The sequence below is a fragment of the Anser anser genome (genome assembly GCF_964211835.1).
Source record: "Anser anser genome assembly, chromosome: 1".
NCBI classification, from domain to species: domain Eukaryota; kingdom Metazoa; phylum Chordata; class Aves; order Anseriformes; family Anatidae; genus Anser; species Anser anser.
The window spans coordinates 184,617,811-184,645,266 of NC_139720.1; the positions used below are offsets into that span (position 1 = coordinate 184,617,811).

General features: G+C 46.8%; 1 protein-coding gene across 2 annotated transcripts; it reads left to right on the top strand.

Annotated features, from left to right (window-relative positions):
* Positions 1-1,707: 1,707 nt before the first annotated feature.
* On the top strand, positions 1,708-26,727 carry THSD1 (thrombospondin type 1 domain containing 1). Of its 2 annotated transcripts, none has more exons than XM_083833847.1 (6): positions 1,708-2,096; positions 5,560-5,743; positions 7,160-7,298; positions 12,143-13,102; positions 20,635-20,793; positions 24,412-26,727. In XM_083833847.1, the coding sequence occupies exons 3-6, from the start codon at positions 7,241-7,243 to the stop codon at positions 25,785-25,787; spliced, it is 2,553 nt and encodes an 850-aa protein (XP_083689973.1). In that variant the 5' UTR covers positions 1,708-2,096; positions 5,560-5,743; positions 7,160-7,240; the 3' UTR covers positions 25,788-26,727. The 2 variants fall into 2 exon arrangements, with proteins under 2 accessions (XP_083689973.1, XP_083689974.1); XM_083833848.1 differs by having other exon boundaries at positions 5,569-5,743.
* Positions 26,728-27,456: the final 729 nt, after the last annotated feature.

The window sequence follows — 27,456 nt, forward strand, 5'->3', positions numbered from 1 at the left end:
CTTCCTTATCATCAGTGATCTCTTTATAGTATTATTTTCTTTATTAGCAAACATGATTTATTACCATTTTCATTCAAAGCAAACCCAGAATCATGGCACATCCACTTCTGCCAGTTGGTACCTTACACGATCAATATGAAACGAGCTTCTGGCACGACCATTCCTCCCCGGTGGTACTGCCTGGAGCTGAATTCCTGCTGCCAGGCTACCTGCACAAACCAGGACCAGACACAGGGAGCTCCTCGGTGTTCAAAGAAAGGGTTGAAGGATGTCATCATGGGGCACGGCACAAACTGAGCAGTCCCAGACTCTGCGGTGTCCTTCTGATGGTGAAATGCTGTGACCTTTCTTTATTAGGCTGGTCGCACACACATGCATATTTCTTCTCTTCTGAAACATCAAACAAAATTTACAGACAGCAGAAAGACTGAATTAGAAGCTGAGTTAAAAAACTGCACACACGTGTTAAAAAATAAAATAAAATAAAAAAGAAAGAATATTAACAATTTGGATTATTCAAATCAAAATGTTTAAAAACGTCCTGAAAAATCTGTATGGCACATGAAGAATTTACTCTTTCCCTTCCAGAATATATTCCGAGCTCCTCAGCAAGTGCTGCTCTGAATGTTTTTGACAGTACTCCAGATGGCAGTCTGCCTTTGAAGCTTTAAACACCGCAGACCACAGCTAGCATATGGAAAAGATATTTAGCATGCATTGATCAAAACGGAGTGAAAGTGAGAAGGCAGGGGGCGATGGAGCCGAACATGGGCTGCTGGCTGTAACCTGCTGCTGGGGTTCAGCGTTCAGGTGAGGCAGGGAGACTCGTATTTTATGGAAGTTTTATTTTCTTGGTCATATAGATGACAGAAGTTAGCTAGGAATGACGGCTTGGGTCGAATTTTGGACACAAAAAGTAGAAAATTGCTTCCTCTTGAGTCTTTATGCCATGTCCATGCTCAATTACTGAAATGGGGAAGATTTTTTTACACAACAGTCAATGTAAGTGCCTCTTCAAATCCTTTTGTAGTTTTGCAAGTGTGAGGGGATACTACCCATAGGTATGTATTTAAGTCACAGACTACACATCTGGGAAATAAATATGATAGTGGCTTGAGATAAATGCGTAACTTTGTGCAAAAATAAATGGATTATTTTCTTTTAGAAGTGTCTCCACAAGAGGATAATTTCATTCCGCATCAATGTGTCCTGTCATAACAGTCCCTAAACATTACTTGTGAACTCTGGATAGGAGCAACACCCATCCATACGCAAACTTTGGCTGCAAACAGGCACTCGAAGCTGCTGGGGCCGCTCGTCCCCGTTGGTGAGATCATTTGGTGCCTTGGTTTCACTGCTGCTGAGCGGTACCCTTTGGTGTGAGACAACAAAACCCGCGGGCCCTCAGTTCAAACTCAGAACTTTTTGAGCAGAGAGGGATGGGGCAGAAGGGGACAGATCTTATGGTGGTGCCTGGCTGCCGACGAGAAGAGGAGGCTCCCCACAGATGGAGACAGCCGCCCAGCTGCCGGCAGGGCGGCTCCTCGCCTCACACAGCCCCGTCAGAAAACGCGGCCACGAGGCCGAGCCGGGCCCTCAGCGGGGCCCGCGGCCGCCACACCCGTGCCGGGGCGGGCTGAGGGCGGCCCTCAGCGGGACGGCTCCGGCCGAGGGGAGCCTCCACAGCCCGGCAGCGGGCGGGCAGGGCCGGGCAGGGCCGGTCCGGGGCGGTGCGGGGCGGCCCCGGCAGCGCCTCGCCTCGCCTCGCCTCGCCTCGCCGCCAGGGGCGCGGGCTGCCCCCGCACGGCGGCCGCCGCCAGCCGCAGCGCCATTTACCCCGGCCCCGCCGGCCGAGGGAGGGAGGGAGGGAGCCTCGTAGCCCTTCGGCCGCTCCTCCTGCCCTGCTCCTCCTGTCCTTCGCCGCCGACACCTCAGGCAAAAAAAAAAGAAAAAAAAAAAAGAAAAAAAAAAAACCTTCGTATGGGATCGCTGGGAAGCCCCGGAGACGGCTTTCTGCTCGTCGTGCAGGTAGTCCCGAGCGAATTCCTCGGTGTTTCGGCTGCGTCGCGACCGTGCCCGGTGCTCCGGTCCTTAAGGTAAACTTCTCGGGCGGGGGTGGGTTTCCAGAAAAAATAACGTAAACGTAAAAATTAATATATGCAGGAGAACGAAAAGATCAAACGGCTGCGCTCGTCTCTTACCCCAAATTTATTTGCATTTGTTATTTGTTACCGCTCGGACATCTTCCCCCAAGCCTCCTTATGCTTAATAAACTTATTTTCACCGCACGTTTTCCAAAGTAAACCTCGTCCGTGTGCTCGCTCCGCTGTAGCCCTCCGGTTTCAGGGGCTGGGCATTGCTGGCCAGCTCTTGGCTTGCTGAGCCGTTGTCAATAGGGGCTGAGAAACCCCGGGATTTTGTCATCTCAGCCCTAAAATATCGATGAAAACGGGCTTTGCCAGCTAATTATTTGTTCCCCTGCACGCGGGGAGATCTAGCGCTGTCAGTTCCAGCCTGGCAAATTTAGATGCATGATTTTAATAAAGCCATTATCTGATAACAACGTCAAACTGTCTGATGTGTAAATAAGAAGGGAAGATGCCTGTGAGGATGGCAGCCCGAGCCCCCCGCTGTGGCAGACATCACACGCGTACTTTTCCCCCTCAACTCAATTCCTCCCCGGGAGCAGCGGCACGTTTTTGGCCGTGACCGCTCCGCGTGGTCAGCAGCGATTAGATTGGGATAAAACGTGACGCACACCTGAGGGGCTCCCGCTTTCGTGTCAGGGGTGGAGGATTAGATGAGCAGTTCTGAAATTCCCAGAAGGTGGTAGCGCTTCAATCGCCGCCTCATCTCGCACCGCAATAAGCAAAAATAATTAATGTCTTTGCTGACGGACAGATAAAATATCTTAAATTTACAGAAATGTTGCGGATACACGCTTCTTTCTTGCTGCTCGTGCTGCTTGGCCACTTCCTCAAGTGAAACGTAGGAAGGATTTAGGGACTTTCAGGATTGGAGTTGCTGTTTTACTGCCTGCCTCTCTCATGCATAACCCGAGTTGTGCAAATTCCAGGTTGCAAATGTGACTGCAAAATGTTTATAAATTGTAAACCCCTTGTAAAACCCATTGCAAGGGATTTGCAATGAGGAGGGCCGAGGGTACCCAGGGTCAGGGTGAGATACAGGCTCCAGTGCATTTGTATTCTCTTTAAGCCCAGTGTTTGTTCATGGGGTAGCTGATTGATTCCTGATGGTCCCTTATTAACTGCAGCCTCTCCTCTGCTCTGTGAAGGGGGAATGGTTGCTGAGTGATATATTGATGAAGCTAGGAACTGGTTAGCTGTGCTAAACCAGCGGGTCGTGGCACTCTGAGGAGCTGACTGGTTTGTGAAACATCAGATCTGTTCTGTGGCCTTTGATACTGCTGGAAAACCTACTGGAAGTCATAAATCCAGTCGGTGTTGTTGTAAAACCCATGGACTGTCCAGAATGATTACAAAATACTTAATTTTAATGACCTAGAGAAATAGGGGTATTATTTGAATAGGTATGTGGCACTAAGTTGGTATATAACCTGTCCTATTACTTCTTTATTTGGGGAAGAAAAAATGTTGTAAATGAAATTGTATCTTTGGATCGTACATGGCTCCTGACACTGCAGTGCCAACACACCTCGCAGTTCATGGTGGATTTCATCTCATATTACCTGTACCAGGCAGTGAAGTGCTATTTCCAGTGAAGAGCCAGAGGAAAGCTAAGTGATGAGACCAAGACCATACAGGAAATCTGTTGCAGAGCAGGGACTTGAAGTTTTCCTGTGTCATTTACATCACACACAAGCCCCTTGGTCTTCATTCCCAAGGCCCTTTATGGCTCATCCTCTCCTTATCTGTCATTTCCAATTCACTTTGGAGAGGAAGTCTTCCATTTCCAGTTAGCCCATTATACCGTCTCGTGGAACAGAAAGCATCTTTTTCTGTTGCTGTGTGTCTGCTGCATCTCACACAATAGAGCCTTAGTCCCTGCTTGTCCACCAAAGTAATAAATTAAAAAAGCCAATTATTCAAAGTCTGATAGCCGCCTCTGTTCAATCGCTGCTCATCTCATCAAGTTAATGAACTCGAGGTAAAAGATCTGCGTAGCGTAGAAACCATTTAAGATACATTGTCTGCCTTGAAAGGCAAGATTTTCTGCGGGTGCTGGAAGGGGAACAACAATAGAGCTGGGGGCAGGAGGTGAAGAAGTGGGAAATTTTTGAGAAGGAAAAAAAAAAAAAGGAAGAATTGTAGGAAGAAGGTGGCTGAAGGGGAAGAAATGTGAACCGAGCTTAGAGGTCAGTGTAGCGTTTGCACCAAACAGGGTGGAGGGAGAGAAAACTGGAGAGGAACAAACACATGGAGAAAGAAGGAGGGGAAGGAGAGGAGGAATGCTGTGTTAGAAATGGATGGGCAGTTCTTAGGCTGAAAGCTGCTATTAGAAATCAGCTGGCAAAGGTGTAAAAGCTCAGAGAGACTTCGTGCGTGCATGTTAGCCTTGGATTTGTTCAGGGGAGCCTCAAGTAGGTTGGTAAGTCGGGGGCTCCAGCTGCATCCAGTGACAGCAGAGGGAGAAGTAGCCCCGGGCCGGACTTGGCGAGGCACCTGGTGGAAGCGCTTGGAAGTTAGTTTTGGTGCCGTTTCAAATACTCCAGTTGCAGCTTGGGTGTTGCCTGCACTGCCCGCCAGAGCCTTTCCCTAAGCCAACCAAGATAACACAGATGAAAGTATAGAAGGGAAGAAGGGTTGGGGTCCGGTTCATGAAATGCCCAAAGGCCCTGGTGCTGGGCTGTGTCCACAAACTGGCTTAGAAAGAGCCTCTCCTGGAAAGTTCCTGCTATAAACATGGAGCAGGAGAGAGGGGATGGGGAGGGGGGAGTGGATTAATGATGTGATTTGCTAACATCATACATCTGACAGTGGCAGAAATAGGAACAGAAGTCAGGTCTCCTGTGTCTCACTCCGGTGCCCCATCTAATGAACCATGCTGCGTTTCCATCTGTCAGCTTGACATGCGCAAATTAAAATGTATGGCAACTATCTCAGGAGTATTCTCCTGCCCGGTCTTCTTTCTTTCTTCCGTAGGATGTATTCTTTCTTCCGTAGCTTTGTTTCCTTTCTGCTGTGTGTCACTCATTAGGCTCAGATTAAGGTGGTTTGAATTTTACCTGACGCTGTGTGATTGTCTAAAAAACAATATTTGTAAAAGACATTTGAAAAATACGTGGCTAAGAAAGCTAGAGATGGAAAGGACCCATTAAGGCATCCAGCGCAATTGTGATTACTGCCCGTAAAGCATTTTTATTTCCCCTCTTTAGTTCAGTGCAGTTTCAAGCAGTGCCACATAACTTCTACTTAACTGTTTACCTTGAATGATTATGCCATTGGCCAAGGCATCTCTTGCAAATATTTTTTTTTAAACCTGCTTTTTCTTTCTTGGATCACTCTTTGCTTCTTTTTTTTTTTTTCCTTTAAATGCCCAATTAATAGTTAATGATGGTTAATAATGGTTAAATCCCAGGACCACCAGCATATCGAGCCTGCGACACGACACCACGTCTCTCGACAGTAGCCGGTGCCGCGTGCCGCAGAGGAGAGCCAGCTCGGGAGTCCTTCGGCAGGCAAGCAGGGAGCAGCAGCCCCTAGGAGCAGGCTGGCCCTCCACCACGCTCTGCCATCAGCCTGCCCCTGGCTGGATGCACAAGGTTTGTATTCCTGTAATTTACAGCACAGGGAGTGAAACTGGGTGTTTGGGGTATCGCCGTCACTGCCTAATTCATTCTGGAGCCCAGTCAAGTTCATGGGCCAGGTGGTGATGATTCCCCAGTAAATATGTACAGCTATTGTCGTAATGAGCCTTCGCTGAGCAAGGCTGTGCATGCTCCCGTTAATCTTTTCTTAGAAATTATTCTCTCCAGCCACTTGAATTAAGTGTATATGAGAAACCGGAGAGGGAATTGGCACAGAGCAGACAGGCGAAGAAGCTAAAACAATTTAAAAAGCTTTCAAATAACACATGGGCTGAATCTTAGGTCAACAACTCTTAGGTCAATAACTCAATGTTATTGTTGAAATATCTCATTATTTTTATGATTCCTGAAAACGTACCTGATCTTTGTCGTGCCCAGTTCTTGCGTTTTATGTTTATGTTCTGCAATTTTTGTCTCTCCTAACTTATGCGTGCTCCGGTGCCAGTTTTCTCTCGTAAAATCAGGTTGTAAGCTGTATTGAACAAGAATTTTCTTGCATGTTTGAGTGACGGTAAGCACAGTAAGGCTGACTTTCAAACACTCCTATACAATACAAAAGAGAGCAATTCTTGTATTTTGAGAAGGACTCCTTTGAGCTCGATCTTCTCTTTTTAGATTCTCTCTTGCTTCTGTTTCTGGAGCGAACTGTAGGTTTTGCTGCTGTCATTCTGCTTCCAGCCTGTTTTATATGATTGCTATGAGACTCGTAACGACTAGTTTAAAGCACATTGAAATAAAATTGTGAAACTTTTCAAAAGGTTCTCTATTTTTGTTGGCATAACCAATGCTACATAGAATGAAAACTTGAAAAATGATGGAGGAAAAGTTGGAAGTTAGCACTTTCTCCAGCTAATCAGTCTGAGTGACATAAAAAGCAGTTATATATCTTTTACAGAGCCAGTGAGATAATATAAACAATTAAATAATATTAATATTAATAACTAAATAATATTACTAGACCTGAAAACAGGGCAGTTTGAATTGTATAGCAGCAGTAAACCTCCAGTATCTACAGATGTTGAGGTCAGAGTTACATTTTGTATAAAATACTTCTTATTTTGCAGTTGTGGGTGTTGATCTTAATGTAAGATATGCACAAAAGCAGTTACTGCAGTGCAAAGGTAAATTGTTGTGACAGGTCTTTATTGTTCTGTCTCAGGACGTGACATTTAAAGATGGAAAATGTACTGTACAATGAATTTTGTAGTTGTGCTTATCCGTCGATCCAATATTAATAATGGTTAGGTAAACGAGAGAAAGGTGTTAATTAATGGTGTGGGCTTTTTTATTTTTTTTTCTTACTAGTGGGATGTCTTTCCTCTTGTATTTTATGAAGCAAAGTCAACACAGCTGAATTTTTTAAACTTTCAGGTGTTCTTGAAAAACGTGCCTGCACTTTGGAGCTGAAGAAGGACATGAGGAGTAAAAGGACCTGGGATCGCACTGGTCAGAATGAAACAGATGTTGAAAGATTTTTCAAATCTATTGCTAGTGGTGCTCTGTGACTACGGTGAGTACTAGAGCTTTCAAGGGAAAACTGTGAGACTCATATTCACAAGGTGGTTTTGGATAGTGTTGTTTGCAGGATATCTGCTGAAATAAAAGGTCACACAAGCCACCATTGCACAGAATATAGTCGAGGTCTTGTGCAATATGTAGGTGGAAAAGACAACTCAACTTGCATAAGCTGCCCCTTTGGATCCAGCAGGAACCTTTCCTGCTGTGAATTTGCTCAGAGAAGCAAACAAGATAAATGAGCACATTTCTGTGGGCATCATCAAGGGGCTGGCTGTGTTAGAAGCAGTAACAGGAGCTCTGCTCTCTTTTGAGACTTGTATTCCGTAACATTTAATACATATCTTGGAAGACAGGTCTGTTTTAGGTGTCTGTACCAGGGTGGGAGGAACTACAACATAAAACTGCCCATTCCTCTCCGTTAACTGTAAAAGGAACCTATGGGAACATCGACAGTACAGGCAACTTCCTGTGACTGTGTGAGACCCCATCTGATGGACCTAAGCTGGCGACTCAGAGGACTTTTGAGAACAACGAGGTGTTCTCTCCTTTGACCACGTAAGAAGCCAAAGGATGGGATTCGTATCCATTCAATTTTAGTCATGTAAAATTAGGCAGCTAGTCTGATGCAATCAGTGTTGTTTGAGTCACAAAATGGCACATCTTGAGGGCAGCTCCAACCCATCTGCAGTCTGAGATGTGTGGGTTGAGAAAGCACCTCCTCTCCTTCAGCTGCCAACGGAGATTAAACACCTAGTTTAGCTTAGACAGCTACAAGTCTGAGGGGAATCCTATGCAGGGCATCTATCTTTTCCAAGAACGTGCTAAGTAGAAGGTAGGTTTGCAAAGATAATCAACTCCGTACTACACAGTGATTTCAGTGATTTAGAAATCTTGAAAATGGGGCTCTTAATTTGTAAACAATACATATGTTTTCAAAAATCACATTCATAATTTAAAAGCAGGTGTTAAGGAGAGAAATGGACCGAGAATGTGTGCAGTTTGCTTTTCTTGTGTACGTGAGAAAATACGCTCAGCTACCTGTACCTCTGTTCTTGCTCCATCTCCACTCTAGAACAAGGGTTCTTAAAAGAAGTGGTGACTTTTGTCTGTGGCTTTTAGTACCACGTGTTGTTTTAATAAGACAAAGTTAGCTGGCTAAGTTAAGAACAGTGCTCTGAGTGGGTAATGCAGTGAAGATAAGTATTGAATTCACTTAATCCAGAAAGTGAGGTGAATGATTGCAATATCCACTGGTTCTTGGTGAGCCAGTCCTGCAGGCATTCACAACTGGTTGACTCACAGGTAAAAGCTATTGTTTGGGAACTTTATAGAGAGTGGCACAGTGAGTAATTAAAAGGTGCAGTTAAAGAGCTAAATCTCAGGTGCATCATCTTTTCCCTTATTTCCAGTGAAAGGGTAGTCCGTAATTCTGAAAATAACTTACAAACAGTACGTATCTTTGAGTATCACATGTGTACATACTTTTTAGAGAAATATTTCCCTCATATGTGTCTCAATTTTACACCAATACTGCGTTTTAAATGAACAAGTATATTGTGGAAAATTACTGTAATGCTACAAGAAAAAAAAATGGTTCTAGCATACAACAAAACAGTATTCAGTATTCTCATTTCTTATCAGTTTTTCTGATGTGTTTGTTCTTCGTAGCTCTGTTGTGCTGATGGCTGACAAGCCAACATCACAACCCAAGTTGGCTTGAACACAATTAAAAATAAATAAATATCAGAACAGCACCCTCAAATAATAATTCTCACTCTTCAGAAGAAAAACAAGGATTTTCCTTTTGATCTTTCTAAGAGGGAGCTCTTGCAAAGACTCCTCTGGCAGGTTGTTGGCGCCACAGCCAGACTCCATTCAGTGGGAGACCATTGTAATGACAACCAAAAATACACAAACGCATTGAAAGCTGCCCCTGACTGGCTGTCCAAACAATTGGGACCAGGTTTTGGCTTGTGACAGGGCCATGCACGCGCAGGAGGCTGGAGGGCTGCTGAAGGAGCACGCGGGGGAAGCTGGCTGCTTCTGACTGGCAACTTGTGGAGTATTATGGAAAACTGCTGCATGGGCCACTTATGAACGTGAAGTTGTTTTATTAAACAAAGAGGGGAGAAGGGATGCTGTGACCTGAGGGGTGCCAGGCAGAGCTCTGCAGTGCTGTAGCAGCATCCTGCAGTAATGCTCGCTTTCCTCACTTCCCAAGTGATCCATATTAGGGTGGATGGGAGCTACACGGCAGTCCCCTGGCCTCTCTCCAGTCCTCCCACACGCATACACAGCGGTGTTATTTCTTCTGGTGTGGGCCAGTCCAAATAAAAAATAGTGCAAATGAGTAAGGAGAGGAGAGTAGTAGGTGTAAACATCAGTGCTTTTCATTACTATCACATCAAAGTTTTTGTTGAAAATTTGAAGCCTGGAGTTGAAATTTTTCACGCTGGGTTTTTGCCATGGCCTGATTTCTTTTTCCCTCATTACATTTCAGCCAAGTTGAATCTGGCCAATTCCTTTGTAGAGAAATGCATCATTTTGCCCACGTTAAAAGAAAGAAAAACCCAGCAACTTGCAACCATTTCGCTTGGAAACTCTAACGCAGCTCTGGGAACTTCACGTTAGAGAGCTCATGAAGCTCTGGGACATGCATTTTGTTGTCTGTATGAGGATGTGGTCAGACTTGGTCCATTTCTAAGTCTTTGCAGATGAGTTAACAACAAAGCTCTCTGAGGGGTTGAGCGTGCTCCAGCTCCCTTTGCTCCTCTTGCCAGCCCCACACAACGCTGTGCATGCTGCAGCCCAGGGCAGCAGCTTTCTGCATGTTTCTTATGTCAGGCCCTGGGTAGAGGTGCTTGTTCTGTGCTCTCTGCTCCCCTTGCTGGCATGCTGGAGGTGAGCAAGAAAGGTGGGAACTTGCTGGAGTTGAATTGTTGAGGTTGCAAGGAGCCTCTGGAGGCCATCTGGTCCAACCCAGCGCAGGGTGCCCAGGACCCCGTCCAGGCGCCTTGTGCCGCTCTCCCAGGAGGAGACCCCACAGCCTCTCTGGGAAGCCTGGGCCAGTGCTCAGCCGCCCCCCAAAAAGGCCAGGTAGTTCTGAGAGGCCCAGATAGTTGTTCAGTTGAACAAGAATGGTGACGTTTCCTCATCTTTCAGGGCCATTGCAGGGATAAACTCATGAATATTTCTAATACACTGATATACTATGATAAGAGCACAATAAAAGTCCATGGGGGAAATGAATAATTCTGTATTATCAGGATGGATTTCGGATGGTGTGCAGTCAATAATACATGGGACCACCATGGAAGGACAAGAATAAAAGAGCCCTCTGGTAACAGGCACCATCCATCTGCCAAATGAAGCAGGATCTTGTGGAAAAATTGGTATTGACTCATGCAAGTTAAAGGCCGACTTACAGCACATGTATGTGAGAGCATACACATGATTTATGTGTGTAAGGCTGTGCGTACAACCTTCACCCAGACGTTAGGGATGTGGTTGGAGCTGGTTATTTTAACCGCCTGTTACAGCTGGTGAAGAGTAATAGGCTGTTCTGGCGCATGCCGATGTAAATGGCTATAGCTGGTCAGATGAATTGCTTCCTGAAAACTTTCTCTGCTGACAGGAAAGTGAATCCAAGGGGACGAACTTAAATTGAAGCTTGCAGTGGTAGTTGTCTAGTATTCTGTGAGATGAGTCCTGCTACTCCTAAATGCTGAGTGCTTGCCTTGGCACTTGCAGTGTTTTTCCAGCACAGCTTTCTTTGAGGTAATCTTAAGACATATGTAACAGATTGAACAAGTCAGAGTATTGTTAGTCGATACTACTTACTAACGGATTGCTTTAGCTGAAATCTTACAGTTGCATAGCACCTTCCATCCAAGACTCAGAAGCCTTTTTCCAGGCAATTTATTATATAAAGATGTCTCACAGCACATTCTCTATCTAGAATAAATGTATGCAGTTCCCATTTTTCGGGTAACCTTCCTACGTCTGAAATCCTTAAGTTTCAAGCAATGCAGAAAAGCTAGCTGAGCTGAGAACAGAAATGTGATCTTCTCAATCCAGTGCTTTAGATATCATCTATCCCCACTAGTTACAGCATGTCTCAGGATAATTTGGCAACTTGCACAAACATGGTCATGCAAGAAGTGCGTTTAAAAAGCCTGTGCCATTTATAATGAAATGATGTCATTTAGACATGTTGCACCACATCTGAGACAAGAAAAGTGCTGCAGTCACCATCACTGTTATTTTCAGCTCTTTCACTCAAGTGTCTCTGTGATGCAAATGAGCAAAATGAAAGATTCATAAGACAGAGCAAGAGAAGAGGCTTCAAAAAGCATCATGCAGACTTCCTATTTTATTTAATTTGAGGGACATTTTTCATGTTTCTGTATTAAGAAACTACTTTTTTTTTGTTTTTATTTTTTTTTTGGCTAAAATAAGTAGAACAGCTGGCCATTGTGAAGTGGGCTTTAGGAATCTACAAGTGAAAGAAGTGGAGATTTTCACGGTCTATCCCTAGAAATGAAGTTTTCTGTGAATCTTTTTTTTTTGAAACCTTTTTTTTTAACCTTTCTGAGCGTGTTGCTACAGTGAGCTTTGAGCTGTTCCATATCACATCCCTGCACAAAGGGGAGGTGGTGAGCTTTAATTGCTCTAGTTACAACTTTTTTTTTTTTGGTGATCTGATTCACTTTTAAAAGTTTGAGCACGATTTCTTAAATATCCACTTTATAAATATGTATTTTCTTCTGTAAGTTGCATAAGCAGTGGGTTGTCTCTCTGTTTCTTAACACTGTTGTTACACTGTTTTCCTTTCAGTTCTGGGTGAAGCCGAGTACCTCCTGTTGGAGCGCCCAGGTCATGTAGCCTTCAGCAACGACACGGTGTCTGTGGAATATCGGTACTACAGCAGTGGTAATGTGACGGCAGAGAACCTGTCCATCCTCTTGCTGGATGTCAGCACCAACGAGGTCATTGCAAGAAAACAGCTTCCCGTGAATCAGTCCCAGGGGGTGGTAGAGTTTGAGTGTTTTTATTTCATGAGTGCTGGGGACTTTTTGTTCAGAATGGTCTCTCCCAGCGATAATAGCAGTGGTGCTGCAAGAGGAAGAACGTCCACCCTCCGCGTGGAATGGCCTGTATTTCACATTGATTTGAACAAGACCTCGGAGCTGCCTGGAAGCTCCCTTCAGGTTGGACTTTTTACAAACGAGCACTTGTGTGCCATGAACAAGACAGTGGTTTCGCTGGATGTGATATTCACCAGCACCCTTTATGAACTAGGAAGAGTAAGCTCTGATGAGATGCTGGGCGTTAGAACTAGAAAAGGAATCCTGCTGTCTAAGTCCCAGTGGGTAGAGTTTGATTGCCCGCATGTTGGTCAAGAAACTTATATTACTGTGCTACTGAAATCGTTAGCAACACATTCTGTTATTGCCTCCATGGGACCCATAGATCTCCTCCACAAATTTGGATACAGGCTGGTTGTGGCACCAGAAGCGGTGTGCAAAACTTTGGTTCAGGTCTTCGTAGTCTCGCCCCCGTGCACTTCTATCAGTGGCAAAATTGTCGTCTATAAAGAGGCTCTCAAGCATCCTACTCTAAGAACATCTTGGCTGTATGAGAACACCCTTCACCCAGGAGACAACAGGACAGAATTTAACTGCACTTTGTTTGATGTGGGGAAGAACAAATACTGCTTTGACCTCTATAATTTCTCAAACCGAAGCCATTTCCCAACGAGAGTTAAGGAGTGTATGATGATCCAGAGGAATATGGGTTTGTACCGACGTTTGTTTTCTTTTAGCAGAAATCAGCACTCTTCCCGGCCAACGTGGGTAATGATAAATCGGTTTGATTGTAGTGTCTCTTATTGAATAGCTGCCTTTTGGGTCTTCTGCACCAGCAAAAAATAGTTGTAAAGGCATATACAGATGGGAGCAAAATGGATTAGACTTGTGTAGAGGCGTACACAAGGACATTTGGTAACAAAGGCCACAGTGATAGCTTAAAACTAAACTTAAACTTAAAACTAGACTTCAAACTTAACTAAAGTGAAGGCTAAGTACCAACCAAAACTGTTTGGGACATTTCGAATGATGGATCCATCTAGTTCCAGTAAAGCTGAAACTTGGCTTTCTCAGTGGTTTAAGAAGCTACCACAGTAGATCTGACCCACTGGAGATATCTATACTGCATTTAAGTGTCTAGAAGCCAAATGTCCAACATTAAGTAGCTGTCTCGCTGTTTAGTTGAGAGAGGCAGACATCTCCCAAGGGTGATTCATCCCATCCTAAGATGGGTAGAGAAGATACAGGGGCTGAATCCTTGTCTGGCTGTCTTTTTCTACCTTGTTTGCTCTGGGCATTTAAAATCCTACCTGCTAGATACACAAATTTCGATGACATGAATCAAGATTTGGCCATAGCAAACGACGCTCTTGTGTCGTCAGTTGGGCAGCTGGAGGGGTTTTTGCAGCAGCCTTTCAAGCCGTATCTCTGCTGCTACTTAAAACAGATCACAGTCCATTTCCCGACCCATAAAGCCACCTGCCAGAGCATGGGTCACATCCATACAGCTAAACTCTTTTCTTCCAAGAAAATACTAGATTCATACAACCTGCCATGTGGGGACAGTCTGTGTGGTCTGTGGAGTCCTTTGGCCACGACCAGGCATGCTCTGGGAGAGTGCTGGTTGGCAGAGGCCAACACCGCATCCAGGAGTATGAATGATTGCAGTTAAGGAGTGATCATAGTTAAGGATGGTCACAAGACAGAACTTGAGCCCATTTCTCAGTCCTGATTAAGGAATATCCATACGTTCTTTATTTTTTATCTCTACAACTTACATATGTGTAGCCTCATAGGCAACTGGGGGTAGTAGTCCATGGTTTGGCAGGGTCTACTCACCACAGTAGCATGGCAGAGGAAGCAGATGAGCCAAATGTCCTCTGGTTTGTTGAAAACTGTAGCAAGGGATGGGCTGCATGTGTACAAGGGGACTGGGGCTGGGTTAGGTTGTGTTGCCCACATCCTGGAAGAGAAAAGTAAAGGCTCTGAAGTTTTGGAGCAGGCTTGCATCCATGGGTTATGAATTAGTCTTTCCCATGGGCATACTTCAAAGAGCTTGGGTTGAAAGGCTGGAGATGTATTCGACACATCCCCACCCTGGTCTTCCTGCAAAGGAAGTGCAGGAGCTCGAGCCAAAAAAGGGTCCTTGCACCTCCTGGGCAGGTCTCTGAGTGGGATGATCAGGAGACAAGGAGCACAGGACGTGGTCCAGACACAGCCTACCTAAACTAGGTTTCTGGTGTTGTGTGGTTTGTACTACTTCATTAATTCTGACATTGTGAGCTCTTTAATTAACACTCTGTACTAAGAATGACCTCTCTTTTCACCACATGCCAAGCCGGGTACGTAGTTCTTCTCTGGAGCTTAACTTTCCATCTGTATTCTTTATTGGTGCTCTTGGTCTTTGGCACAGAAAAGTCCACCTAAAAATGAAAGCACACTTCCTTCATCGAGATAATTCTCAAGGAAAAAGGAAGAGAGAACTCTCATTCTTTCTCTGTGCTTGGGTGGTATTTATATGGCACGCAGATACTATCTAGCTAATTGCCCTGACAGATGAATATGTAGGATATGACACAGCTGCGTTTCTGTGCCCAATATTTGACTGGTTTTAATTGTTGAAATCCACCTTAAGCAATGCCTGCAAGTCGCTTTGTTTCCCGGAGCTGCACGTTAGCACCATCCCCACAAGTGCAGCGGAAAGAAATCAGGCTGCTCGTGAAGAACGCCTTCAAGTCAACAGCTGGCAAGTTGGAAGTGTCACGTCGACGAAGCCGATGAAAGCGAAACCACGTCGCCTTAAAGAAAATGTCAACCCGAAATTAATTAGACAGCAGCACGTCTGTCTTCGTGGCGGTATCCGTGAGACTTCAAAGCCCCCAGGCAGCGCCGGAGAGGAGCGGGGTGTTCGGGGAGGAGTGCGGCGGCCCGAAGCGGGGCGAACCTCCGTGGTCTGTGGGGGCTGAAGGAGGCCTTCTCCTGAGCCCCTGGCCCTGCGGCAGGGAAAAGGAAAGTAGGTGCATTTCATAACTCAGCTCATCTAGCTCCAGCCTCCGGTGAGGGGCTCTTGCTCTGCTGCTCTCTGCCAGACGAGGCAGCTGTTTGCTACCCATCGTCTTCCCCCTGCAAGGCGTTGGCACATCCAAATTGTGTCGGTCCTTCCTGATAACCTCAGTGTTCTTTTTGATAAACTGAACAGATCGAGTCCTTAACTGAAAGGCGTTTTCTTCAGGATTTGATTAATGTTCTGGCTCTTTTGGGCTCCATTTCCATTTCTTTTAGCAATCCTTTTTATTTGATGACACGGGTACCGGCTTTGGGTGTCATCTTCTAACGTCCTCCTCCCTGATGCCGTTCGAGCAGTAGCTCGAGCTCCCTCCTTACTGATCCTCTGCTTTTACTTCCACAGATTGCCTAGCTGATTTTTGCCGTAGCTTTCACCCTGGAAACCCTTGAGCTGTTCTTACACATGACCTTTTAGTTCCGCGGTCTATTCTGCGGGTACAGCTTGTATTCCTTCTGCCTACATTTTGCATTTGGCTGATTTACAATCCACTTTCTGTGAGTTGTCCTAACTTACCATGGAACCTGCATTGCTGCGTGCAGTTGTGGTATCTCCTCGTGTCATCACAGGAGTGGCATATTTTCTCAATAACAATTTTGTATTTATTTTCCTGTCACCGAGGCAAGCGTTGTATAGCACCAAACATTATCCTTATCCCTTTGAAATCTCTCCAAATGCATTCCCACTCGGTGATGATTTTCTGTTGACAATTGCATATCAAATCTGTCACTCCGCCAGCTCTTCCTCTGTTTAGCATATGCTCTGTTATTATGAAACAAAGATACTCTCTTGTAAAAGATGAAAGCTCCTAAATCATTAAAATTATCTTCATCCAAACCACAGAAGATGAGATAAAGTTGATTTTGCAACACCTGCTTTGCATAGATCAGGCATCAGTTATTTTCCTGACCCTTCGTCGATCCAGCTCTTTATTCCTCATCCCTGGTAGGCTTCGGATAGCCCGTGGAAGAGGAGTCTGTCTGTCTTGTGTCTGGAGGAGGAAGGAGAAGGCTGCTGGTCACGCTGGGCAGGCCAGAACAGCAGCTCTTCCAGCAGGAGCCATCAGCTTCAGAACAACCGTCACAAAAAAATCCCCAACCCTGTGTTTTCCAAGGCTGTGAATCTATCTGTTAAACATAGGGAATAAGTTCATTAAATGTGAGCCTGTGCCCGTGGAGCTTTCTGTAGACTGCAGCTGGAGAACCTGTGAAAAAATAACAGAGACGTGAGTCACTTCATTCACCTCGGCGCAGCGTTAACAGCTTCACGGAGATGACTAAGAGAGAGCCATGCAGCTAAGATTTTCCCCACGCCTGACTGAATTGTCTGAATGTCTGAGAAAGAAAACTCTGCCAGGTCATTTTAGCCAGCAGCAGAAGCGTTGCGGGCTCATTCATTTCAACACGTTATCCCGTGCTTTGCGTGGTTGGGATTTGAGTGTCCCCAGCAGTGGGACTTCAGCTCTCCTTAGGAATATGTCCCACATCCTAGCTGGTGTCTGGCTGGAGTCATTTGGGATGGCTCTGATAAATTACTCAGTAGTGCTATGCCATATAAACGGGCATATTTTCTTCATGTTTCCAGTGTTAATTAACTTTTTAATTAACTTTTTTTTTTTTACAGTTCTTAGTTACACTCCCAAGACCAGTTTCAACCCTGGTGCAAATCCTAATGAAGTCTGTTGCGCTTGCTGACAGCAGGGATGAATTCTGTTGCCTTCTCTCACATCTGGTTTTTGCTACCTGCCCAAAAAAGTACCGGAAGGTCCGCAGGGCACAAGTAGAGCTGTTGCCAGCAAAGGGAAGGGGGAAGGCAGGAAAAGCCCTTCTGGAGGGAGAAGCAGTCACTAAGTGTGCAGTAAGAGGAGTATCTAGGGGTCAGGCGTGGATACAAGACTTGCATCAAACTCTTGCTCCCTGCGTGAGGCAGTGTGAATCAGCCCTGCCTGCTATCTGCACGAGGATCTGGGAACCAATTAGCTCTGTTGCCTCAATCCATTTCTGCCCTGCATTTGTTTAGAAACAGCCTAATGCAGGGAGGCTGGCTTTGTGCTCCAGCCTGCTTCGCTCCTGGCAGTGAATCCTTAATCTCCACATCCCTGGCATGTGAAGAATAAATGGGGTGTCGTGGACTTGCCGGGATAGCTCCTGAGAAAAGATTTCAGACAGTGCCCCAGAAGTTCTTAAAGATGTCTGTTTGTGGGGAAAAGACTATAATTAGCCCAGGCAGAGTCTGGGTTTTCTTCTTTCAAGAGGATGATTGTCCTTTCATTGTCCAAATGAGCAACCTGTTGGAGCATGCCACCGTTTCAGTGCGCCCAGGCTTTATTTCCATGGAAGTGGAGAAGCACGGGATGGCTGAGAAGGATGGTTTCCCAGGTCTTAGCCAAACACCACCATGCCTGGTCTCAGGACCTAGAGACTGATCTCAGCTTCCACAAGCAGCCTGCAGTCCCCCAGGCTAGCAGGTTTTTGCATGAGCCTGTAAATAATTAGTGATTTTATCCCATATTACTGGTCTTGTTGGAGTGCTTCGACCTACCTCGTGTGTCCGGGTGACGCTGAGCGTCCCGCACCGCCTGTGCTGTAGGACAGCACTGCAGGCTCACGGCCCTACTAAGGCCGAAACACAGAAGTTTGGGGAGAGGTGCTTACGCAGAGCGACAATTAACGCAAGTTAATTGCATTTATCTTTCATGTTGGCAGATCTGCCAACTGTCAGCTCTTTCAGACTAACTCATCAGTTAGCTATCTCCACGTCGATAATTGATTCCTCAACTGCATATGAGAAAAGTTCACACTTATTAGAGCTAGTTTGCAGTACGTACCGTCTGTTTTTTTCCCCTGGCACTTTGGATCTGCTTCTCTTAAATGGAGGTTAATTATTTCATTTCCTTGGGGGAGAATAAACTGCTTCATTTTCTTTCACATTCTGGTAATTGCAGGAGGTTGCAGAGCGGGTTGCGGGGTTTAAATCTCCATCTTTCACAGGAGCTGGAGCATTTCCTGCTCTCCTGCTGCTGAAGGCGCACAGTCGTTGCCCCAAAGCTATGGATGCCAAGCGCTGAGGAACTCTGTGCCTTCTGCTGAAGCTGAAGTCAGTGAAAAGTGCCTCAGAGCAACAGGCACGTCATAGGTTTGACGTCAAAATTAGAAAATTACCCATCCTAAGCGTACGTTAAAGCTCACAGGCATGAACGCAGGGGCTGTTGGGCACCCTCTGCTTTCAGCAGTGTTAGTAGTGGAGGCATCCAGAGCCCTTCTGGATCTGGCCCTCTCTCTGTCATTAACAGAAGCTAAGAAGAGCAGGGAATGTGGAGACAGGGAACTGAGCGAGCTCGCGCATTGGAAGTCATGGGGCTAATTTCTCAGCTGCTCACACTAATTAGTTTGTGGGGGGTTACATGCTTCTCCAGACAGCCTGCCTCCCTCTGCCAGGGGTGGGGGCACCGCCGGAGTCCGTCGTGATATCAAAACATCGTGAGACCCCCAGGTGCTGGAATACCATGAAGTCTTTTGGAAGAAGGATCGGTTGGCTATTGATTATGGCCACTTTTTATCTGCCTTCGGTGAGCGCTCTGCTCACTGGCTGGTGTGAGGAGGACCTCAAATACCCGGAGAGGTCCCTCAGCGTCGCGTGGGCTCGGCCCGCCGTGCCACCAGGGCGTCTTGCCATGCCAGTCCGTGCTGCGTGCGAGGCTGGGCAGACATACTCCAGCGTGCATCCGCACCGATGTGCCTGCACATGCTTTACAGCCCTGGCTGGCAGCACGAGCGGGAGCTGAAAACCTCCGGGCCCCATCCTGCGAGGCACGTGGGTGGCGTCATGTGGGCGAGGAGCCCCACTGGTTCTCTCACGCTGCTCACATGGATGTTACCTCGCGCTGGCGTGCCCACAAAAGTTTGTAGGACAGGGCCCAAAGCAGTTGAAATGTGACATTTATTAAATAACGTCTGTATTTATTTTTGTTAGGGACTTTGAAAAATAATAGCCTGCTACGAATAGAGCAGACAATATAAGGTGAAGTCGCAAAGCCACTTCCAGTCGCCAAACACGGTCTGGTCCTGTAACATCACAAACTGCTCACTGATCGGGAGCGCTGTGGCATCCTAGCAGCAAAGCAACTAGGTAATAAAATTAAATATCATGACCTGTGTTGGCAGTAGCAACCATAAATTATTAAAAAGAAAAATCTAATTTGCTTTTTGTGATTTATCTGGGTTTCTGGTTTATCTCTGAGCAGGGAAATGGAGCAACTGGTCTGTTGTTCTTCTTCCTGATACATTTTAAAGCCAGGCTGTTGAGTCGACTGACCCACAGGACAGTTCCCAGGGTACTTGTCCTTAAAGACTGCACCTGGACTCATCCCTTATTTTGGGATTTAAAGTTACAGTCCTGTCTGAGTGTCACAGCTTTCAGTGTGGGCAGGGACTGTCCCTTTCTGTCTCTGGGTCCTCCCTGCTCTGAAGTTTGAGTGCTGAGCACTGGATGAGTATGTTACCTAAGCAAAAAAGGAATTGCATTTAAAAAACGACAACATCTGAGTTAGCATTAGAACCTGAGCCTGCCTCCACTTAAAATAAAATAAATAAACCTGCGAAATTTCATCTTCAGTTAATTGCCTCTGTATAAGCAATAAAACAATAGGGACCTGTAAAGCTGTCAGATGAACGACTCAATAACACATTTGTGTGCTAAGAAGATCACAAAGAGGAAAAGCACTATTGCCTCTTCATTAGGCCTCGTAGGCTTCTCCTCCTTTCACAATCACATAAATCAGGAGTAACTACACTTCAGTCAGTGAAGCTGTTCTGCTGTAAAAGCAGTGTTTGTCAGGTAGGAATTGGGCTTTATGAATATATAAATTAGGATGCTGTTAAAAAGATTTGTGGGTTAATTTCCATTTGCTGTTGTTCCGGGCAGCTCCTGCCAGCCTCAGTTAGCGGAGCGTGGTGTAGCGTGGGGCGAAGAGAGGAAAGCAAAAGTGGGAGCCGTGCCCCAGCCTCTGATGGGAACGGGAGCAGGTCCCTGGATCCGCTTGCTCTTTTGGTGTTGTGGTTTGCTTTGTTTGGTTATCTATTGCTTTTCTTGAATAAGAGAAGACAGTTCGATGCCTTCTTTGTCTTTAGAGGTGAGGCAGACGTGTTCCTCATTGCCGTGAGCTTGTGTGTTTGCAGAAACGTGGAGCCTGTGGCAGCCCTGGAGCCCCTGCAGCGTCACCTGCGGAGATGGCGTCCGGGAGCGCTTCCGAGAGTGTCTCACCTCCTCGCCGGCGAAACCAGGCTGCGCTGGATCTCCAAAAGAGACCTCCTCGTGTTCCCTGGAGGATTGTTTGAGTACGTAGCTCTGCTGTCTTCTGCCTTGTCTCCCCTGGCAAAAGCAGGTGGTGTGTTATTTGAAGGGCGGGGGCATCACATCCCTGTGGTTGATGGAGTAGGGCTGGAGCATACATGTGTTTGTGGGACAGCCGGAGGCAGGGCTCCAAGATTTAGGCATGCTGTGGGTGCCGTGGAAGTGGTTGAAAATCTCCAGCATGTCTGAGGGTTTGGGGAAGGGCCGGAGGAGAGATCTCAGGGCCAGGGGAACATAATCTGAATCACAGGTTAAAGATTCCAGGCAGTGGAAATCTGTTAAAAATGTAATTTTCTGGCTTGCAACTAGAGGAGGCATGTATTTTTGATGTAGTTTGGAACAGGTGTGGAAAAGCCTCGCCAGCAGTGAGAGTATCTGTAAAAGAGCTTTAGATGTGTGTAATTCCTAAAATGCATGGTGTGGTGGGATTCATGACAGCAGCTGACGCGGAGAAGTTCTCCAGTGTCACCTGCACAGGACCTCATGTTTTTTCCAGCTGAGCCTACTCTGCCACTTCCCTGTTTCCTGTGCTGCTTCGTAATCAACTTTCAATTTTTCTCTGCTTTGGTGGGAGAGACCAAAGGTCCGCCGGCTCAGAAACTGGCTGGTGTTCCGCGCTCCAGTGCCTCCGTGTCCCACAGGTGCCACAGCCTGGCAGGGATGGGGACGGGGAGGCAATCAGGGCTGTGCAGGCTCCTAGGCTCTTGGGCTATAATTTAACAAATTATAGCTGTAAGCTGTGGCAAAGCGAGCGGTGCCTTCTCTCTTGCTTTGGCTGCTTCCATGCCGCTGCTGGCAAAAGTGCAGTGTGGAGAACTGGAGTGGATCCAGCTGAAAGACGGCCGGTGTGGGGATTTAGGGAAGTTGCTTATCACATGGCCATTGCAGTGTTTGTGCCACTGAAAATGGAAGGACAGCAGAGGGGTAGAACATGTAGCAGCAAAATGCAGGACTACTTTTTCGATGGGAGTGTTGGCTTGAACCGGTTTCAAGAGGTTTGCTGAATGAAAGCGAATAGGCAGGAACGGAATGTGTTGTGGAGCACTGTAAGAAGTGGGTTAGTATTGAGCGAGAGGTCAGTCAAAAGGAAAATATTAAATTAATAAATAACGATGAATATTAAAAATGCTATTCCATCAAGGCAGGTTTTTGCATTTTGTCAGTTTTCATGCAGCACTTGAGATGTTTTAACAGATTATTGTTAAGGTTTCTGCTGTTCTTCATCACTAGAAAATGCTGGCTGTGCAGGTTTGCTTACACTGTGAAGCTGCAAGTGTAAGCAGAGAGGAACAGTTCAGATGTTTAGGGGCACGGTTTAAAGCTCGTACCCTGCTCTAGGGCTGCTTGTCTTTTCTGTGCCAGTCTCCATTAGAGTGCTGAGGGCAATGGTGACACCAGAGAAAATCCACGGGTTAGGTGGTGTTTTTCCAGAGTTGCTACTGAGTTCTCCTGTTCTGTGCCTTGTATTACCTGCTGGAGGGGTCAGTGAATACTGAACTGGTTTGTTGATTGAACTCTGCTCCTTTTTGGCCAGTTTCACACTCTTCTGCAGCTCGGAGGGTGGTTACGGTGCACAGAACTGCTGCGGTCTGAGGCACCCCAGGGCAGGGTCTGCAGAGCGAGCGGACCTGAGGAACCCCCTCTCATTCCTGCTGGGTCTCTGGTTTAATAAAGAGGGTTTGTATAGAGACAACCCACACGCACAGGAGGTCTGCATCAGCACCCGTTGCCAGAGAATCATCTGGAGAAATCACTTGCTTCTGCCTTGCAGATGGTTTTTAATCATCCTGCTCCCAAGCCAGGCTGCTTCTTTTAGAGAGCTCCGCCTATCTGGTTCTGCCTCGTTGAGTCTGACGTCGCCCAGGCAGTGTCTTGACACAGTGTCCATCATCTGTCTGAGCTCGGGCTGGCAGTGTACCCCCCGTGCTCCCCCAGCTGTCCACCCCTTTCCAGAGCAGGCTGTTGTGGTGCAGCTATCACTGCAGTCGTTAGTCCAGCAGATGGAGCAAATGGCTGAAGAAATGAAACCAGCGCACGGCCTAAGGGCAGAGGTAGGTTGGGTGGCAAGAGGAGCAAACCTGGGTAACTAGATCCAGTTTCAAACCTTGCTGTTTGCTAGCTGCTAACTGTGTACCCCAGGTGATACAGCACAATGTGCATTACAGATAGGAAACTGTGTCCTTAGAAAACAACTGTGAGAAAACGGGACTGAGAGAAGGATGAGCAATGAATGGATTGCTCTGCACCAGCGCTACTGAACAGGGCAAACGTGGCTCCCACCTTCTCTGTTGAGCTCAGAACAGCAGTGCTCCTTGTTCTCTGGGCATGGTGGTGCTGGGCTCAATGTCAGTTTTAGGGACCCTCAAAAAATATTCAACAGGCAGCGTCGTTGTTCTTCATGCTGATGTCGAGCTCTCAGAGCGACATGAAGATCAAACCTAGGATCATGGCAGGATTTTTCGAAGGTCTTGGGGCTGTCTCACAGCCCTGACTCGAAGGAATGTGCCTCCAGCCCAGCATCCGCTGCCTTGCACATCCACAGTTGTAGCAGCCTGGGACCTTCTGGCCTGCGTTTGTCAGTGTAATACATCCTGCACACTTAATAGCTCACTCCGGAATGAGCATTTTTTTTCTGGATTATGGGCAGTACATTCAGACTTGTGCCTACTTCTCATTTTTCTGCACGTGCATTTTGTGTGGTGGGCAGGCACTGTGAGGCAGGCAGGAGCAGCTAGCAAGGCTTACAACAGACTGTCCATAACCCTGATGGGAGGCTCTGGGATCTGGATAAAACTAGGGACTGGGGCAAGGTTGTGAAGTGGTTCTGTCTGAGCTCACTGCTTCATAACCAGCTCTTGACGACCGCATGTGGTGTAATGTACAGGTGAGAGGTTTAAATAGGGCTGTGAAAAGCTTTGAGATGTTGATATTCCCAGTTAGCAGAGTATTCTTCCCCGTTTGAAGGTCCATCTCTGGTTCACAACAGAAGAGTCTTAATACCAGAATGCCCATGGCACCACATCAATGGAACCTCAGTTGGGATCCTGCTGAACAGGGGAAAGGTTTTTGCCCTCTCCAGGGACACCACTGGGCAACAGCTGAAGAAGCGCCCCCAGATGGCTGCTCTGAAAAGTTACGCTTCCACTGCCAGTGCTCTCTTCAAACTGCAGAGCTCACAAGTCAATAACTCTCACACTTCTTTAAGCCATCCTAAAAATAATTTTGGAGTGATACCTGAGCTACTAGCATCACTAGGGTTATTTTTACCCCTTTACAGCACTTCTCACCAGGAGATCTTGATGTACTTTGTAAAGGAGGGCAAGTATTATTATCCCATTTTACACAAATATGGGAGTGTCTTATGGAAAGGGCAGAACAGGCAAAGGTAACGATTACATCTGAAAGGTCTTCGGGTCCTTTGATTTAAAGTGAGTAATCTGTTCCTGCCAGTTCAAAGTGATCAGTAGGAAGTCATCTACAGTGAGCAAATCTTACTGTACTGTATTAATTAATTGCTTTTGCTTTGTAGTATCCATCCTAAAATACCAAAATGCTGATGACAGTGCAGCTCTGGTGACAGACGTGTGTGCTCTTTGTTACAGGTATCAAGCCTTCCACCCCACCTTCTGTCCAGCCAGGAGAGGACCAGAAAGCAAATAACATAGTCACCATCACAGGTATCTCCTTGTGCTTGTTCATCATCTTTGCCACCGTCCTTATCACCCTGTGGAGAAAGCTCTGCAAAGCTCAGAAGTGCAGCGCCGCTGTGCATCGGAACTCCGTCCACTCCCCTGGCTTTCGGAAAAACTCCGACGAAGAGAACATTTGCCAGGGCAACAAGCAGCGGGACAGCTTCACTGAGGCGGGGGATGCCCCCGTTAACATTCCTCTGACCTACAGGCGAAGCCTCCAGTTTGCCCAGGAAGACGATGTCTCTGGAAGCGAGAGCTTTCAGCCAAATGCCCAAAAAATAATCCCTCCGATCTTCAGCTACCGCCTCGCACAGCAGCAGCTGAAAGAGATGAAGAAGAAGGGCCTGACTGAGACCACCAAGGTGTACCATGTCTCTCAGAACCCCCTCACGGACACGGTTGTTGGTGCCACCACAATGCTTCCCCTGAGTGCAGAAAACCAAGAGGAGGCCGTGGCGAACAAATTTCGGATCAAATCTCCATTTCTGGACCATCCAGCTGGTCAGCCCAAATTCCCGGGAGAGGGCTGTAACCCTAGGCTGGATTTTCCGTTCTCCCAGGCCAATCCTGCGATGAGCCCCACGCAGACCTTGGTGAGGAGAGCTCATTTCAAACACCAGGATAACAGAGGGGAGGTGTCGGAGAGGGGCTGTCACAGGAACCCGCAGTTCAGAAGAACAGCCAGCTTCCACGAAACGAAGAAGGCCAGGCCTTTCAGAGAGAGAAGCATGTCCACCCTCACCCCCCGGCAGACCCCTCTTTACAACTCCAGGACCAGAACGTGGGAGCAGGGCTTGGAAGACAGAGCACGGGCGAAACTGAGAAACGCCAACCCGACTTGCGACAAGCTGGATCAAGCCCACGGCACCGTGCCGCCGTGCGAACCGCAGGGCCGCGGCACGAGGTGCCACCACAGGGCATGTCCCCCAGGGAAGAAGCTGGATCCCGTCGCTGACCGCCAGCCTGCCGGTCAGGAGAGGGCAGCTGAAAAGCCCGAGCCCAGCCGAAGCAAGCGGGGCCCTTCGCCCAACCCCAAAGGGGAGTGGCGGAAGGAAACGGGGTCAGCTGGCAAAGATAATTACCAGAGAGGCCTAACGATCAGTCCTGCCCAGTACCGAAAGGACAAGTGCCAGAGCTTCCCCTTGGACCCTGAGTTTGCCTTTTATGATAATACCACCTTCGGTTTAACTGAGGCAGAGCAACAAATGATCGACCTGCCTGGGTATTTTGGCTCAAACGAAGAGGATGAAACGAGTACTTTAAGCATCGAGAAGCTGGTGATCTGAGGGACTCGGTGCGGCCCTACAGGAGGGGCGTGTGCGGGAGAGGATCTGCAGAATCTGCCGGCTTCTGATGGAAGGAGCAGTGGGAATTGTGTTTCCTCCGCTTGGAGAAGGAGGGAATTCCCAAAGTCTGACTTGTGGGAACGCATTCCTTCCTAATTACTGGAAAGTGCTTCCGTAGAATTATTTTTTGTATGTGTGTACCTAACAATACACACATAATACCCTGGGAAAGCTTGTGTCAGTGAAGGCATGACACAGGAATAACCCACGGGGGTTTATTGCATAAATCAGTCACATTTCATGCACCCTACATAACGAATCCCGTTGATCTGGCCTTTTCCACCTTGTGAAAACCTCGTGCTAGTAGATTACGGTATCCTAAAAGATCTGTTGTCCAGTATCCTCAAACGTCTCTCCTAATTAGTGAATCGTTTCCCATTTAGAAAACACAAACCCCAAGTTGTGAGCAGTTTTCGTCATTTTTGCGGTCATTATTGAACTGGATTGATTGCCTGCGATTGTTCAGATAAGTCACATGGTGCTGTTTCTTTTAGCTGGTCGGATGAAAGTGCAAGCAACTGACACTGAACGTTTGGGGAGAATTTAAAATTGAGGGGGTGTTCTTCATTATTCAAGACGGATGTTTTCTTTCTGCCAGTATTTATTCCAAGAAAATACAGTGATGTTCAAATATTTCCAGGAAACGAGTAGAAAAGAGCATGCTACCGGGAAGGGCAAAGAAAACCAACGATCAAATTTTAGCCCTCAGAAATGTTACTGGAGCATTTAAGCACCTATAAAAGGCAGTAAGAGAAGTGTTTAATCCCACAGCCTTTCTATAATCATCTTCGCCTTTATTAAGCATTTCATTTTGTGTGTGTAAACGAATTGACAATAATACTACTGCAGCAAGCTCAAAATAAATTATGAACAAAACCAACGAACAGCACATTTATTTCGTGAATACCCGTTTTGCAAACAGAAAAGATAAGGGCTTGATGTCTGACGATTCCCAGAGAATCTTAAGGTGAAGTACAAAAGTTACGTTGTTTTTTTCCTGCTTTAAAATCAGAGCTTAAAAAATTGGTGATTACACACGGCTGCAAGTATTCAGAGCTGGGTTGAAACCCCAGTTGACAACAGAGACAGAGCTCAGGCCAGCGAGAATGACTCAGAGAATTTGCTTGCCATTTTTTAGAGTAACTGCCTCTTCAGAGAGTGTGCAAGGAGAAGGGGAGTGCTGTTGGGCACAGTCACTAAAAGAAAAGGTGCTGGCAGTTCAGGATGGAATGAGGGAAGGTAGGTTCAGGCAGAGAACTGTCAGTCTTCAGAAAACTCTCCCAGGAAGAGACTGATTTTTATGGGAGGGCTCGCCAAGGGAGGGTAGTCTCGGAGGAGCCAGCATCTCAGCGTTTGGCCGCCGGAGTCAGACTCAGCGGTTGGAGCAGCTTTCTCGGGGGGTGACGTTTTCCAGCTGCTGCCGGAGCACAGGATCTGGCTCCGGGGGTGCTGAGAGTTGCCTCCTCCCCAGGAGCTGTTCCAGCACGCTGTGCTACCGACCTGCAGCCCTGCACAGGGTCAGTACCAGCTGCGTGTTCCCATTAACTGCCAGCTAGAAGTGCCTCTGAAAGCCTTTTAGAACACGTCCATGCTTGAGGACCAAAGCTAA

What these genes read in the sequence shown, in the direction of transcription:
- THSD1 (XM_083833847.1), top strand. Translation starts at nt 7,241, where the DNA reads ATGAAACAGATGTTGAAAGATTTTTCAAATCTATTGCTAGTGGTGCTC. An exon ending in GATGATCCAGAGGAATATGG is followed by an intron (nt 13,103 to 20,634) that starts GTTTGTACCGAC and finishes GTGTGTTTGCAG; the next exon opens with AAACGTGGAGCCTGTGGCAG. An exon ending in TTCCCTGGAGGATTGTTTGA is followed by an intron (nt 20,794 to 24,411) that starts GTACGTAGCTCT and finishes TCTTTGTTACAG; the next exon opens with GTATCAAGCCTTCCACCCCA.